The 17,163-nt window shown below is 45.0% G+C and overlaps 1 protein-coding gene across 2 annotated transcripts in view; it reads right to left on the bottom strand.

Moving 5' to 3' along the window:
• SYNPO2L (synaptopodin 2 like) overlaps positions 1 to 17,163 on the bottom strand; it is a 40,123-nt gene that overhangs the window by 8,166 nt on the left and 14,794 nt on the right. For both annotated transcript variants that reach the window (XM_009811800.2, XM_059821046.1), the window contains exons 2-3: positions 16,856 to 17,007; positions 13,791 to 14,452 (exon numbers count right to left, since the gene is read on the bottom strand). In XM_009811800.2, coding sequence (XP_009810102.2) covers positions 13,791 to 14,452; positions 16,856 to 17,007 — 814 coding nt within the window. The remainder of the gene's footprint in view (positions 1 to 13,790; positions 14,453 to 16,855; positions 17,008 to 17,163) is intronic.

Below are 17,163 nucleotides of genomic sequence, written 5' to 3'. Positions count from 1 at the left end.
TCCTGAGGGCTGCGGAGGCCTCCCAAAACCTGGCTAGGCTGCACAATTGTGGCAGGTGTCATCATTCCAAACCACACCAGTGTAACCACAGCAGAAAGAGCTTCCCTTTCTCACCCCATGCTGAGAATAAGGTGTTGATTTGCAGAGCAGCCATCCTTCCAGGAAGCTTAAGATAAATACAAGGAAAGACTCTTCTCAAGGTTTGCAGCCATTCCATAGCACATGCTGCTGCTTTGGGATTTCAACAAAAGAACTTTGGTGGTTTGAGATCACCTCACATGGATGAGGTGATCTCATTCCTCCCCTTTGCACCCAGAAAACTGGAAACAGCAAAATCAATGCTGAAAAAATAGCTCACTATTTGTACTTGCACTTGCAAAGGGAAGGCTCTCTGCAAAAATTTCCTTACAGAATGACTCCCCCTTGCTGAACCAAGACTGAAGTAGTTTCCATGTTTTTGTGGAGACCTACTGGTCGTCAGGGCAGTCATAGACCTGCCCTCAAAGACCTGCTGTCCATGATGGAAACGAGCTACAGTCCCTGAAGCTCTGTCCACTCCACTTAGAAATCTGCATGCATGTGCCTCTGGGGGTTGTTCACAAGGGAGGAAATAAGAGAGATTTCTTTCTTGCTACAAGCAACCTTGCTACAAGCAACCTTGCTACAAGCTACTACACCTCACCTGGCTCATATTTTGCTTCTAAATTTACAAGGAGGAAGAGCAGCACTACAAAATCTTAGTCAAGTCCAGAATATGTAAACTCTAGGCACTGAGTGACTCACAGGAGGATTTCTGGCATCAGGAGCTAACAGCTAGGGAGCTACACTGTCCAATGTAACTGTCTGTGCAGCCCCTTCCGGCAGCAGAGTACCATGAAAGCGCTCAACTCTGGGCTAGCGAATACTGTCAGAGAAAATATAACAGTAGACAGTCTTGGCTATGCCTCCATCAACTCTTGGTCCTGGCTCAGCATTAGCATCCACGCACAACTTTCCTAGGAAGTTGCTGTGAACTGCCCTGTGGTTTGAAGCAGCTGGCAAGTAAGGCTCTCTGGGACCTGCTACTCGCCTCTCTCTTCTCTTCTTACTACTTTCCTTCTTGTCAAAGGCTAAAGCACATAAATAATTACATGCATCCTCCCAATAGAAAAATTATGATGGTATTCAAGCTACAATCTCCCACAACAGTTTAAGAAAAGAGGGAGAGAAATCTTCCTGAGATTACTTGTTGAAGGTAAAGAGCAAGAATGAAATCAGAATAGGCAAAAGAGTAGGGGAAGGAGAGGACAAGAAAAATGAGAGGAAAAGAAAGGGGAAAGGAAAGGGGAAAGGAAAGGGGAAAAGAAAGGGGAAAGGAAAGGGGAAGGGAAGGGAAGGGAAGGGAAGGGAAGGGAAGGGAAGGGAAGGGAAGGGAAGGGAAGGGAAGGGAAGGGAAGGGAAGGGAAGGGAAGGGAAGGGAAGGGAAGGGAAGGGAAGGGAAGGAAAGGAAAGGAAAGGAAAGGAAAGGAAAGGAAAGGAAAGGAAAGGAAAGGAAAGGAAAGGAAAGGAAAGGAAAGGAAAGGAAAGGAAAGGAAAGGAAAGGAAAGGAAAGGAAAGGAAAGGAAAGGAAAGGAAAGGAGAAAGAGGAAAGGAGAAAGAGGAAAGGAGAAAGAGGGAAGAAGAAAGAGGGAAGAAGAAAGAGGAAAGAAAAAAGAAAAGGGAAAAGAGAAAAAAGAAAGAGAAAAGAAAAAAGAAAGAGAAAAGAGAAAAGAAAAAAGGAAAAGAAAAAGAGAAAAAAGAAAAAATAAAAGAAAGGAAAAGAGAAAAGAAAAATAGAAAAAAGGACACATCTGTACCTGCATAAGGCTGATCCAAGCTTGAGAAGGCAGAGTCCAGACCTGGAGAGCTGGGCATGTCACAAAGCCCGTTTAATTCACAACTCCCCATAAACAGAGAGAGTGGCAATGAGGTGAAGCAAAGCAGTTCCCTGCTGGAGCAGAACCAAAACTCTGAGGTGTCCAAGCCCTTTGCTATCAGCTCCACAAGCCTTTTAAAGCCTTTCTTTTGTCTTATAGGCATTGCTGCCGAAAGCCATGAGGTCACTTTTTCTATTTTTGTCTTCTTAGCTTCATCACTGAGCAGTGTGATGGACATTGTCACCTGGCACTTAAACACCCTCCTTCTTTCCCCCACTCTCTACTCCCTGTGAGGAGAAACTCCTCTTTTTTATTTTAAAATAAGAAAAGATACTATGTACTCTCACTGCTTCTGTGGTACAAGCTTCAGGTTGGTGTTTCCAATGCTTCAATGTCCAGCATTTCTGTGCTAAAGAGCCCTTCAAAGAGATGAGACTAACACAGTGCTCATGTCCAACATGGACAGGAAGAGAAACCCACCCAGGAGGAAAGCAACTTTCCCTGTCTGAAACCCTCAGAGAGCACCCAGCTCCAGGTAAATATAAGGAATAAAAGAGAGAGGAGAGGGTTCCTTTTCCTCTGTATATCAATTTCCTTCCATGTCTGAGGAGAACCAGTCCATGATACAGATTCCTGTTGTGCACCGGTACTGAGGAACATTTAACAGAGGAGCATTAGGATCCTGGGTGCCTGTAGTAAAGTGGCTTAGTTGAATTAAAATGGCAGAGGCTGTTACCTACACCACTGAAGAGTGTGACTGTGCCCAGGGAGGGTGATGGAGTGTTTGGAGGCCAAGGAGTGGTGTTTTGGCAGCACCATTCAGAGCTCCAGCGCTGGAGACTGAGAGGTGTTGAAAGACGAGATACTGATAGTGAGGACTGGGGTGGATGGGGAGGAAAGGAACAGAGGGTTCTGGGAGTCTACAAATCTCCACAGTTGTGGCCTGCTCAGCATCTCCTCACACTTTGGCTAGGTCTCATCCTACTGCCTCTTTCTGTACATGAGCAATAGGTCCTGTGAGAGACTCCCAGAGCTGTGGCTGATGATTCTCCCTCCCAGCAGTCCCAGCCTTACAACACTGTAGTCCACGACTGGAACAGACCATCTCCAGTGTTAGTGAATCTAGAAAAGTGAAGGTCTGACCATGCCTCCTGAAATCCACTAGCCATCGCTGCATGCCAAGGAAGACAACTTCCACAGGCAATGTTGCTGTAAGAGAGACCTGTCCTGCCTCATACAGAGGCTTTTGCAGCAAGAGCAATGAAAGTGGTTCAGTCTCTTCTTTGATGAATATTTACACATATAGGGATACAGTCTCTTTGGGAAAACCTTGTAGAATCTGATATATACAATATGCAATTGGAAATGAAAATACAGCTCTGCAGTACAGAAAAAATTCTCAAATAAGAAGATTCAAATGGAATAGATAAAAGTAAATGGAAGGGTTATAAAACTCTCCTAAATGCTGGTATGGTGAATAATTTCTATAGAAAACTTCTTGTTAACTTTTAAAGCACTAAATTCTGTTGGAATAATCCACAAAAAGAAAAAAATTCTATTAAGCAAAGCCTACAAAGATTTTTCCATTAACTTAACTAAATTTCACTGAAGTGAAATGAATTACGTTACTAAGTACAGTAAAAAGAAGTGTAAAAAGTATAGATGTTTTCAAGATCAGGCCCTATTAAAAGAAAGCATTTTAATGTATGCACAGGAAAACTACTGAACAAACAGGCTTATGTGATGTCAGATACTGTTCATGTTCACTAGGAAACAAACAATGGTAAATTTTATTACCAAAGACCAAATTCTAGAAAAGCCATTACCTAGAAAATAAGCACACTGCTATTCAGAGATAAAGAGCCTGTTCCTCTGTGATGAAATACTACTTGTCTACTCTTTTTTCACATGGGATCAACTAGAATTTTGTTCTTCCAGCTATTTATGTTAGACAGGGTCATTTTTCCATGGCTAATGTTGCAAATATCTCAGTAAGTCATTAGAGGCTATAGACATCTCATGCTTTTCATACCTGGAGTCCTTTCAAAATACGATTTGGATAGGTTATATTGGTCTTCTAAGTATTTCCCTGTTGAAAGCTTCAACCTTTCAAGCTTCAACCAATGTTTGAATTGCAAACAGTAAAGCAGAGGAGTATATATTCTTTTACTTAAAAGAAGTGGTAAAACTCTTGGGACAGAAAACTTGTTTCTCATTCTTGGATATTTGCACACTTCCATCACATAATCTGTGCATAATATAAAACATAGATATGGCTTCGGCTCCAGTTTAGGATGCTACAGGCAAATGCTTCAGTCCTACTCAAGTCTGCAACACTTAAGCATGTGTCAGAAGTTAAATATATAGTTAAGTACTTGTCAACCAGTATTTCTTCTTAAATGGCTAGTGATTTTAAGAGCTCCCAGTGAGACACTGCCCCACTGCAATCTCCTGGTTTTAGAAAAACAGAACTCAAGCTTCTCTGCAGGTGAATCGACAGCCCATGGGAAAAAAAATTCCCAGTAATGTTGCAGATTTTTGACTATTCTTAGCCATTCTGCGACTCCTACACTGCTACTGAGGAGCAGAGGGTGCGGAGACATTGCTGTGCGTGGCTGCAATGTATTAGTCTCATGGTATCCTGCTGGAGACTTGAATAGCTTGTTCACTCAAAAAAACCTGCCTCAGTTGAGAGTTTGCCTTTCTTCCTGAGCTGGATGGAAATGTGTCCTCAGTGCAAAAGGTAGCACACATGGCCAGGTTTCCTGTGCTGACAGCTCACACTCGGGCTCTGGATATTCCCCCTATAGTCTTCTGTGACAAGACTGCCAAAGGAGAGCTTTCTTTTGCCAGGACAGCACCTGTTGAATACACTAGTGAATCTGCCTTTTGCAGTTTTAGCCCGATTTCCTAAGAAAGGTTTATGCAGTCATGCTGCATGTCTTTTGATCTTACCTGTTTCATACTAATAGCTTTTGAGCCTATTTGCTATTTTTAAGAGTCTGAAGTCACAAAGATACAATGCTCCCACGAGTTTACATGAAAATAGTTGGCTGGACAGAGGAGATAGACCCCACCATAGGAAGTGGGAAGCCTGAGTGGAGTCTTGATTAGGCACCAAAAACTGAAGAACACACACAACAGAGAGATTATGAGTTCTCATTTGAATGTGAGGGACATCAGACAGATTTGCATTTTACTAGTCATGAGAGGATGAACTATCAAATGCAAGACATAAATTAAAAGGACACCAGGATCTGTTAATTCTGCTGCTCACAAAATTGCTTGATGTCTGACAGCAGGATACCACTGATTCATCTTCTCTTTGTCCTTCAGTGTTTCCAGCATCCACTCTCTAGTAATACAGACAAGCATATGCTCACCATCTGGGTCTGTGGACTTGGTTAATCCTGTAGCACTTGCCATATATTCTTGTTATCCAATTGATTTCAGTCCTTTTCTGCAAACAGTCAAGCTCCTACTACATTTAAAAATCCAGCCTTTCACAAGACAATTGTATACGTTCCATGCCTTATGTCATCTGCTGATTAATACATAGCAATCTCCACTGAATCCTCAGGCCATCCATTAAAAATGGTATTATTGCTATTTCCTGTTATTGCTTGCTAGGTACAACACACACAAGAGAAACAAAAAATATTTAAAAAGCCTCACTAGCAGGAGTTTGCAGTTGAAAAAGCAGATAGGAAGACAATAGTGGTGTACCTCCTCAATCCAGGTAACCCACCTCCCTCCTCCGTGTCCCCCACACACCTGGGTTTCTGTAGGAAGGAAGACGAGATAAAAGCTGCAAGGTGTCCCAGCCAGGTCCCAGTTCTGAATAGCAGCAGTTTCGGGGCTGTGGGGTGCCCCGCAGCACATACTGCCTGTTCTGTCTAGATGCAGTCAGAGGACAAGATCCACTGACAGAAGAGAGGAGGGTTGAGTTTTTTAATCATCTGTCTCCTTGCCAGTCATATAACATTGAGGTGGAGAGGACATTTGATTGACATATGTTCGTGTTTAAAGCTCCATGGGTGAAAATACAGAGGTAGTCCTGTTAGATTCAGAAGCCCAGTGAAACACTACTACCAACTTAGTCAGTTAGCTAATCTGACATCATGAGCCATTAATAGTTATGTTTTCTATTCTATTCTTAGCCAATTGTGCAGTCACCTTACAGTAGTCCTATCTCATCCATATTTCTCCCGTTGGAAAAGTCATGTGGAACCTTATCAGATATCTTACAGAAGCCAACATATACTGTGTCCACCTTATTCCTTTAGCCATGAAGTCTTATCTTACTGAACAGGTCAAAGACTATCTCTTTTTCTAGTTTTTATTAGTCCATGTTGTTTTTACTGATCATTTTGTTTTCCACAAAAACTGCTCAAAAGAACTACTTCATTCACCTAACTGAAACTAAACATTTTTTTTTTCTTATCCCAGAACCTGTGTCTATAAAAAGGGTACTATGCTTGGTCTCTTTCCCTGAGACCCTTCCCATCATTCCAGGGTATTTATTAAGGACTAAGGGCCGTTCTGATACAATTTTCACTAATTCCTTACACTTCACTTCTACAGAGAATATGATTCAGTCTTGTCCTTTCAGTATAGTCAGTGTATCAAGATATGCTGAATCTACTCACCCCTGATCCTGCTCCTATTTCTTTTATACAAAGGGTTCTTGGTTACCATAAGCAGTAGATACACTGATGACACTGAAGCTTTACAGATTTCACAACAAACTGATCTCCCTTCCTACCATGGATTTAAGTGAAACTGAAGAAAGATTATTTGTCAGGTTGACAGTTTTCTCCTTCCGAGCTATAATTTTCTCTCACTTTGTTGAGCAATGACTCTCTTGTTTAATTACCCCTTGTCAAAGTCCTCTTATGCCTCACCCATTTATGCCTCTCCCTCCACCATCACTATCACTTTGTCTCATTTCACTGTTGTCTCTGAGCAGACTTGTCCCAACCTTGTCAGCAAGTCCCATATCACTTTCAGAACTGATGGAAACAACATTGGACAGGGAGAGGGATTCCCATTGCCTGCTTGCATTATGTTTTCTTTCAACTCAGCTCTCAAAATCCTGGAACCTAGAAACTATCAGCTTGGCTAAGGCTGTCTGTGGGGCTATATATATAGTTGTTTCAGTGTGATTATTGCTCTAATCACCTTGAGATCTGAATTATTGGCAAAATTTTGGCTTAATCCCATTGTTCCCCATCAGCCTTACGCATCCTAAGTCACTCCAGAAGTGCATGGGCAAGGACAGGCTATGTTAACTTAATGTGTGTGGCAGCATATCCTGAAAATCACTAGCTGGGGCTCTGCAAGGACCATGGAAATGTGAGCTTGGAAGAGAACTGCTGACACTATTTCACCAGCAGCAGGATGATGAATGACCTCTGACCATGTCTGAGGAACTGTGACCCAGAGTCAGAGTCCCTGCACTGACAATAATAACATAGAGAAGTAATGTCTGAGTAACTGATAGTTTGAAAAAGATGCTCAAAATGGTATCATCTCATACAGTGGGCATACTAGGACAAAAGAGAGTATATACCTTTTCATTTCAGGGATCACATCCAGCTTTCCTCCAAACATCTTCAACTCCTAGAGCTCTTTCACCTCCCAGAGAATATTATATGCAGCTAGATTTATCTTGAGCTAACACATGTTCAGCTAAATCCATGTTTCTGTCAGGCTTTGGGGGCAGCAGGATAGCAGTAAGGTACAAAGGTGAAGCAGAGCAGCGCTCTATCAGCCTTACTTCCAGTGCTGCGACCCACAGCATCTGCATTGAAATGCTGGACAAGAGTGATGCCTGAGGGAACGATGCTGGAAGTCTCCAGTAAGAATACTTGAGGAAGATGGCCAATTACTTGTGACAATTTCTGAGATGGCTCAAGAAAGAAGGAAGAATTCATCCACACTAGCCAAGACAGACAACACTAGCTTATAATCTCTGTCTTCTGCCCAAACAGTTAATACATTAGCCTGAAAATATCACCTTGGTGCTTTCGATAGAAGAACATAAACCAAAGGCATAAGCTCAAATGTCATACTCAAGCCTAAAACTGGAGGAAGAGGGTTCCAGATGCACAGTGTTTATCCCACTGTTGTCTTCTTTAATAAATGCCTTCCAAGCTGCAGAGAATTCAAAACTGAATGTTAGTTTTTAAGTGGGATATTCTTAAGCAAAGGCATACAAGTAGACTGTGTACACCAGTGTATGTAAATTGATTTCCCAAGTGGAGGCAATTTCCAGTTTAATGCATGCTGAAGTGAGATCAGACTCTCCATCTGTGATTCAACCATGGAGGCTGTTGTTCTTGTTTTCCTAGTGGTTGGCTGCTCACTGAGTAGCCAGGACCAAGGGTTATTCAGCATTGCTTCATACTGCTAGGAACAGACTTCCTGTGAGATCAATAGTTCAGGCAATTAATTTTAACCTCCTGGTCTGAGCACAATGCTTTTCTATTCTACTTTAAAGCAGGTAGGATGTGAGCAGTTGACTACTATCCTAAACCTTTTGGTCTTCTAGACTGCAGTGAGTGGCGAACCCAGTAAGCTAGCCTGACAACCACGTAACTGTGATCATTAGAGTCACAACTGTCAAAGCTGAAAGCCAAGTAGAAAATGTGGTGCAGTAAGTTCAAACTGCCATTCAGGTACTTTATCTTGTTCACAGCTCCTGTGGCCTATACTGATTGTAGTAGGCTGATAGATGGCTTGCTGCACTCACGCCCTCTGCAGAGAAATGTGACTGCAGTCACTCTTAGAAGAGGTAATCTGTATGACCCTCCAATGAATAGGCCACTTATAAATAAGCATCCTATCTCGTCAAGTGATGCTGCTGTACATCCGCTTTAAACAAGAAGGATTTCCTTTTCTGATATGGAATGTAGTAACTTTGATGACTCTGTACAGGCAGCCAGGCCCATATAAAGCCGAGGAGGAAATTTCCCCACCCATTTTTCCCTCCTTTCCCCTACCATACATGGAGAGGCTCTTGAGTCCTAGGAACTAAAAATAGTCTGGTGGATAAGGCTAAATTGAGATAATTTGAAGCACTTCTTGCACTGAAACAAATTCCTACAGTGCGATAGCAAGTTAGGACTTGACGGCTGTTGTGGTAGGTCTGTCTTCTGCTAGCAATTGGTATTTCCAGTTGTGAGAAAGCCTGAGCCCATTGTCCCTGGGAGATGATTTAGGATGGGGGTGAAAATAGAGTGCACCTTAGCGAGCACAGGTGGCTGAGGAGAAGCAGCCTTGGCTACAGATGGATCCCAAGCCTCTGAGGGTGGGGTGAGCAGAGGAGGACACTGCAGGAGCTATGGGGAACCGAAGAACCTCACTAGCAATTACTTGTGACAACTATAGTCTGATTCTCCCTGCCACAAGTTCTTGCTTTCCATCAACCTCCTGAAACTCATTCAGATTTTTTTATTTGTATTTTCTGCCTTGTTAACTCTTCCTTTCCTTCCGCGCTGTCCAAGCAGGACAGATATAATCTCAGGGAGGGATGTGGCTTGGCCCTTTACAGTGATGATGAACTGAGGCCCTAAAGATCCCCAGTTTCCCCAGGGATTAATCACCTCTTTAAAGAGAACAAGTTACTTTTATAGTGGGAAGGAAACAAATTTGTACTTTTGTTTCTTCAGATTAGGCAAAATACTGGCTATTCACAAGTATGAATGCTCTCCTATAGTTCATTTAAAGTACAGCAGAGTCTCTGCTGGCTGTTCTCTTGCCCCACTGAGCAAAACACCAGGGTGCATAGTAGTCACTGACTGAAGTCCTATTACTTGTAGGGCATGTTCCCCACATTTGGATGGTTTGTGGCTCCCCACACTGCCCCACTAATCTGCATCAGCAATGCTCTGAGTGGTTTTTGACCAGGCATGTCCAAGTCATGTGTTCTGTGGAGGGCTGGGATGATGTACATGCTCATTCCACAGGTTGGAAAAAATGAGCCAATACCAATGTGCAAATTGTGACAGGGCAGGAACTTTGGAAGGAGACAGGCCCAAACCTCACTGCAAGGGCTGTTGCCTCTCTAAGGAGCTCTTAAGGCCTTGTGTCTTTGCTTGGGAAGGAGAGGCACAGCTCAGCAGCTGACAACCTGCAGGGCATCGTGAGTTGGCACCATCAGCTGCTGCCCCCTCTTCCCTGTGCTTATTTTGCTCCACCCTACCCACTGCCAAATCCTCACTTTGTTCTGCTCCTGGAGTCAAATCCTTGCCTAGTGTAAATAAGTGAGCTCCATTTGCTCCTATGTTACTGCAGTGCAAAGCAAGTATTAGACAGCAGTGTCACCTTCAGCAATTGCCACGTGATTTGTATCCTCTTAGCAAAGGCAGGGAAAGCAGCTGTAGTTGTCAGGAGCTGGTGGAGTTGATGCAAAAAAAATACATGTCCTGGAGAAATGTCAATCAGATGAAAATTAAGAGAAAATTAATCAGTAACAATCAGAGCATAAAGACTGATCATCCATCATGATGAGACTAGGAAAGATGGTGGGGAAATATGGGAGGCATTTCCTAGTTTCATTGATGTTCTTGAGGACAGTATACAGTCAGCCCAGATCAGATTTGCTAACAACATCAGAAACGAAGGAAAATAATACAGAAAAGGGGAGGTAGGGGTGCTGAATCAACTTGCCTATGATCTGGAAAGCTCAGAGCTCTGGAAAGCATGCAGTGAGGACAAAGGTCTAAAAAAGCTCAAGAAATAGGAAATAAAGAGCAGAGCTACAGGTCTTAAGTTTGAGAAAACCCAAGAGCTGACAGGCAATAGCAGTCTTACTGAGATCCTTGCAGGGCAACAGAGCTGTGAAGAATGTCAGTTGCTACTCTCGGTGGTGTGCAAAAGAATTATTATCTATCTCTGCTCTTGTACGGGGATTTCAGTTATTCATCTAGAAATTTGATGTTTCTAGATACCCATCTAGAAATACTATACCTGCAATTCTGTTTGCCTGAGGTGCAGGGACAGGTGGGAAAGGGAGAAAGTCTCTGTAGCTTAAAAATGACAGTGGAAAGTTAGAAAGAATGAATACAAAGGACAAGAGAAATACCCCTAAAATTGGAGAAAACATCAAAGCAGGCATGAGAAAGGAGTATGTTCTAGAAAGAAAAGGTGAGGAACCATCTGGGTAACAGTCCCAACAAACAAAAAAAGGAGTTTTTTGCATTCTTATGGTGCAGTGGTGGGAGCTATTATGGAGAAGGCCATGGCAAGGCAAGGAGGGTATGCTGAGCAGGTGCGCTGGGAATATATTTAGATAGGTAGTGCTCCAAAAGGCAGACATTTGATTAGGTAGTCAGAATGGTCCTTAAATGTCTACTGCGTATATATCGAGCCCCAGGCTCCCATGACTGATTGTCCAAGTCACCCACCGTAGTTAACTCAGATTTTAAAAACTTGCTTAGCTTCTAAACCATGAGCTTGATTTTGTGTTCCTGTTTAGCAAAACCCAGGAGTCTCCGTGTCCCGGAGTAGGCTACTGTGCTGTGGGTATTGCTAACGAAAGGCAGAGAAAGAGAGCTTTAAACTCTGTTGGCTCTGTGGGAGCCTGGAGCAGCTGTAGGAGCTGAACCAATGCATGCCCAAACATCCTTGCCAAGGCTACATCTTTCTGGCAAGAGGTGCTGTACCATGTGCCCCCCATGCCAATAACTTCTCTGCAGGCAGCCTCCCCACAGAGCCAGAGCAGCTCAGCAGTCCCACATCCTCCTGTGTTTATTCCAGGTATAGATGCTCCTTAGCTCTGTTCACTGCATAATGAACACCTTCCATCCCTCTTCCTTCCTTGCTTCCTTCCTTCACAGAGTTACTGGCTGCTGATCATGACTTTTGTTTTAATGGCTGCTGTGCTCCAGCATAAGGACATAGAACTTTGCCTTCACATTTACTGCCAAGATTCCTAACCCAAGAAAAGGCCAAGCTGGCCGTGCGAGTTGTCATCCATGGCAAAGTAACTCTTACATAAGGACACCCATAGAAACATAATCCAGAAGAGGGGTGAGCGGTGGAGGGGTAATAGGAGAATAAAATATTATCTCAGTCTGCAGTGCTTCTGAGAACCCTACCTCTAGCTGGCAATAGAGTTGCATCACCTTCTGCCATAGGATATTATTTTGCCATCAGAAATGCTCTGCGTTAAATACATGGCTTTCCTGGGAGCCTTCTGTACTGACGCTGTCCATGGAAATAAGTCTTGATGTAAAGCAATTGCTCATCCACTGCTAGGACTATCAGGTGGCAGGGAGCAGCTGAACATGCCTTTCTCAACATTCACTTCATGCTTGTACGTTATTCAAAGGGGGAAAAAATAGCTTCATCCTCAGGGAGGCTGAAATTGCTACTTTCTTTGCTGTCCTATGGAAAGTGAATGCTAAAGGCTAGGAAGAAATAGTACAAGGCACCAGGTCAGTTGTACTGCCTAGCAGGGTCTGACATAAAAGATCCAACTGAGTCTGTCCTCTCAACACAGGGCAGAGCAGTAAGACAGTGCCCTGCCTGATGGAAGCAGCCTAGATTTGAAAGTTACCTCTATAGGATCCCTTAGGCAGAATAGATAGAAGAATGTTTAGCCCAAGGAAAAGAGAAAAGAGAAGCTTAACAATTGCCTTGCAATATTATCTGGTCTGGAGGAAAACGTCTAGCATTTGGAGCAGAGAATCAGAAGTTAGAATCTGTGTGCTTTATTTCTAATTCAGTCTAGTAACTTTTCTGTGTCTCAGTTTCCCATTCTGTCCCCCAGCTAAGTCACTTTTTTAAAACCTGCTTTATTTCTAGACTCAGAGAAGTGTAAATTAGTCAATCATACTGTACACTGAGGTACTTACATGAAAATAAGTTTTTGATTACCTTGTTTTTAATATTATTGGATAGACCACAACTGTGAAGTCAAGCAACATCTTGTTCTGCCTTCATGTTTGGTTTTGAAATACTCCATGTGTAGCAGAAACCAGGAAAGATATTCACAATTAAGGTCACTTCATGTCCATCACCCATATACTACATTACATTTTTCAGTACTTTTTTCCACCTGGAGAGATCTTAGGCTAGTAGGGGTCTACAAGGAACTGTTGCAACAGCTGATTTACCAGCTCCTGCCTGTCCTTGCTGGCAGCCCTCCACTGCCGATACCTAAAAAGTGATAAATTCTACCAGAGCTCACCAGCTGCTGCCAGACACGGACACTCTTGCTGCAGTACATGCCTGCAGAGAAAATATCCTCCAAAAGTTGATGCAGACAAGGGTGAGAAATAAATAAGCTACTGACAAGACTCTTTTAGGGCTATGCTGACTGAAAATTATCTCTACTTAGCCCTTAATCATGTATAATACTACATGCCTCTGTGCCCATGGGGAGCTGAGCTGAACAGGGGGCTCCTTGGGAGCCTGTCGGAACCAGCACCCTGTGCTTGGGCACACAGATAGCTAAGGAACAAACTGAGCTGCTGTGAGATCTCTGAAAGGCCAGGCCTGGAAAATTTAACCCCCAACTTCTTTCCTGACACCATCATTTCCCCTGAGTCTTCTACAGCCCAAGGTGCTGAAGAAACCAATGATCTCCACCCTGTTTCCAGCACATATAGGTGCTAGAGCACAGCTGGTTGTGTGGCAGCAGCTTCTACGAGTGACTCCCAGATCCCAGACCCTTTCTCCCATCTGTCCCTTGGGACATCTTGGGTGAGGTAGACCCCAGTGCTTAAGCTGCAATAGGAAGCCCCAGTCCTCGCAGGTCTGACTTGACTCTGCTTCCTCCCAAGCTAGAGGAGCTAACCCACTTGATGTTTGCAGGAATGAAGCTTTTGGAAGGAGATCTAGCATAGGAAGAGGGCATGGGTGAGTGGCAGGGTGCAGAAGACTTACTGGCCTGCTTGGCTTTCTCCACATATGTGGTCGTTAGGTCTTCATCAACCGGGTGCTCCACTGGCCCCACCATGGGGATGAGATGGCGTTCTGCTCGGATAGCCTTGGTGGCATGGGGCAGGAGCATCGCCTCTGGAGAAGGCTCCCGTCCTTCTGTCGACGGTGGCCGCAACTGTCCCTCACTTTCTGAGAATGGAGTGTCTGTGCGGCTGCCAGGCGGGCAGGCAATCTCCCTCTTGGCTACCCCGACAGAGCTGGCCACCTCAGGTCCCACCTGCGCAGCAGCCTCCGGCATGCTCTCATAGCCACTCTGTTCGGACAGGGACACCTCATCTTGAGGTGCATCCATCTTGCTGTTGGTGCTGTCGGGCGGGGAGCGTGGGCTTTTCTTGCGAGCCCGGCGGTGCTTCTCCTGGGCCACGTTGTCAGCATCACTGTCTGTCTCGCCATAGTAGGCTTCACTGTCCGGCGGGGAGGTGAGGCTCTCCAGGTGCCTCTGCAACCTCCGTGGCTGTGAGGGCTGTGCGGTGGCTGGGGCTCCTGCTGGTTCAGGGCTGAGTAGCTGAGCCGGAGGGCTGAGTGGGGATGGTGGGGAGAGCACTCGCTGCCCTGGAGAAGGGGAGCGCTGGATCCGTGGGCCGGTCTGATCACCACCAACTATCCTATGGGGAGAAGGAAAAGTGGTGAACGAGGTCTGGCTGGTGGGGCTGAGCTGGAAGGGAACTCCCACATGTGAGAGAAGAGTAAGGATTGAGCAGGTGTTTCAGGTGTCTTTCAGGTGGTACAGACACCTGAAGTGCAGACACCAAGGGCAGACTCATCTCTGACACCAGCTACATGCTCTCATCTTGATTTTCTGCTTCGTGACTCTTTGAAAACCAGGTGTTAAGCACTTGAAAATCAGAATGCCCTGAGAGCATAAAAAGCTACTGAGACAGCTTAATCAGCTGCCCGGGCATTTCTGCTGGGGAGAAAAATTCCTGCATAGCAAACATTCCCCAGGATAGTGGGGACATAGCAACTTCTAGCCTGTAAGTCAGCTGGAAGGATGACTGGAGTAGAGGCAGGGCAGACTGGAGCAGTGAGCCCAATTGCTGTCTGCCAGAGGGAGGGAGAACTGGCTATGCTGATAGGAAAAGAGCCAGCTCTGCCCTCCCTCTCCTCAAGAATGAGTCTGGGTTTCAACAGCAGTTTGACTCCAGACCACACAGGTGGGGTGGGGAACTTCTTCCTTCCCTTGCCAGACTCACCAGGGCTTGTTAAGAGTTATAAAGGAGCCCTAAGCATTTGTCTACTCAGCATGCATACCGGCCAGCCAGGCAGACAGCGTTGCCTCTGTAAAGCTGTGGAATTCATGACTTTGATCCCAGTTCTCAACTGTGAAAAATTTATACTCATGTCAAATGCAAACCTTTGTGGAAGCTAAGGGTGGGGCAATTTCTCTGACAGCTTATTTTTTAATAATATTTGCTATTTTGAACTCTCACTGGCTAGCAAACTCAAAGCTCCCCAAGCAAACCAGAGCAGTCCTTCCTCTTCTTTAAATACTCGACCAGGTAACTGAAAAGCATTGCTGCTTGTAAGCCAGTTTATCTTGTTCTGCACTGTCAGGTCACAATCTCTCTCTCTCCCTCTCTTTCTCTCTCTTGCTTCACACACATCCCACACTGACAAACATACACATATGACCTTGCATACTCCAGAGTCATCCAGCTACCTTTCCTTTCTGAATGGGACTGATGAGTGTTTTCTCTGGGAATATGAATTTGAAGTCAGAATAGAGACATGACCAGAAAGCAATATTTGATGAATTCTCCAGTACCCCAAGATGAAGCCAACTGGTTACGTTATTTCCAAACCATCTGATGTTGGCTCCCAGAGGGCTGCGAGAAGCCTGCCTTTGTCACTTTGCTAATTCAAAGTGTGCTGATTTTGGGCCATTGGAATTTGCCAAGGCACCTGTTGGCTGCAGATAGGCTCCGGTGGGGTGAGATAAGGCCTTGGCAAGGGACCAGGAGCTATTCTGGACACCTTGTGCAGGGCTCACTCATCCCACTTAATCACAGCTAGACTATGGGGTGAGCACATCAGAAGGCACCGGCTCTTTCCCTGAAGCCAAGGGGAAGATCCTACATGCTGAGGCTTTCCTCCTCTGAGCACTGCCCACCTCTGCCTCTGCTTTACAGATGCCAGCAACCAGCGTTGCTTTCCCTCCCCACTGCTCACAGTGCTCTGTCTTTTCAGGGATGTAAAAATCACATCTCCCAGCCCCCTTCACCAGGGCCTTATTTCCTGAGGGTGACTTCTGTTTTGGCAGTAGTGTGGACTAGCTGGGACCTCACACAGCTTTGCTGCCTTCATCTTTATATGATTCATTTACAGCTTGGGCCTCATCCAGCATGCACTGAGGCACTGGGTTAGCTTTAGCGCAGGTAGAACCAGGGACATTACTGGGACCATTTTCATGCTTAAATTTGAGCCTGGTCTCCAATATTCTGCTGGACTAGAGACTTTGCCAGAGATATTTCTTCCTGCAAAAAGGGACTCAGCTACACACCTCTGTGGAAGTCAGTTCACACCCTATCAGACCGCAATGGCCTGCTGTAGTAAATACTTGGGTAATCTTGCCTTGGCTCAATTATTCAATGTGTAGTCAAATCCATTTCTACAGAACAGTTATTTATCCAGAATGAACTAGAGTCTCTGGTAATTGCTGAGATGAACTGCCCTATGGCATATGCTTGCTTGGAGCCTAAATTGCTCATTCTTTGCAGCACAGCCCTCACACTGCAGACATTTCCCTCCAGCCTGAGGAGCAGGGGCAAGGAGGTCTGGGGTCAGTTCAGCCCCAGGGCCAGGCACTCTGGAGAGCAGCACAGACAGTGCAAAACTTTTGGATAGCCACATGTTAGCAATGGGGGAGTCCTCCTAGTACACCCTGCAGTATGGAGAAACCAAAGGCTTCCTGCCTGCCTTCTTTCTGCTAAGTGTGGATAGCTGCTGTGCTGGATGAAGCTGCCCTGCTGCCTGCACTTTCACAGCACCGGTGCTTGGGAGCAGGTTACCTTTTCACACGGATGTTGAGCATGCCATTGGAGGAGTCAATGATCTGCATGGCAGTAGCATGGGAGAGGCCAGCACATGACTTCCCGTTGATAGATACTAGCACATCATTTTCCCACAGGCCTCCGCGGCATGCTTTGCTTCTCTTTCGGATCTGGAAAAGCAGAAGAGAGAGGATAGGGATGAAGGGAAGAACAGCAGCTACTTAGTTCAGTTGCTTGCTACTGCTGGCCCTTCCATCACTCCGATCCCTGACAGAATAAAATAATGCCTAAGACTACTGTGCTGCCAGAGTAGAGGACCAGTCCTC

The sequence above is a fragment of the Gavia stellata genome, chromosome 9 (genome assembly GCF_030936135.1).
Source record: "Gavia stellata isolate bGavSte3 chromosome 9, bGavSte3.hap2, whole genome shotgun sequence".
NCBI lineage: Eukaryota > Metazoa > Chordata > Aves > Gaviiformes > Gaviidae > Gavia > Gavia stellata.
The sequence above is the reverse complement of the archived record's forward strand: the minus strand, read 5'-3'. Positions and strand labels throughout refer to the sequence as shown.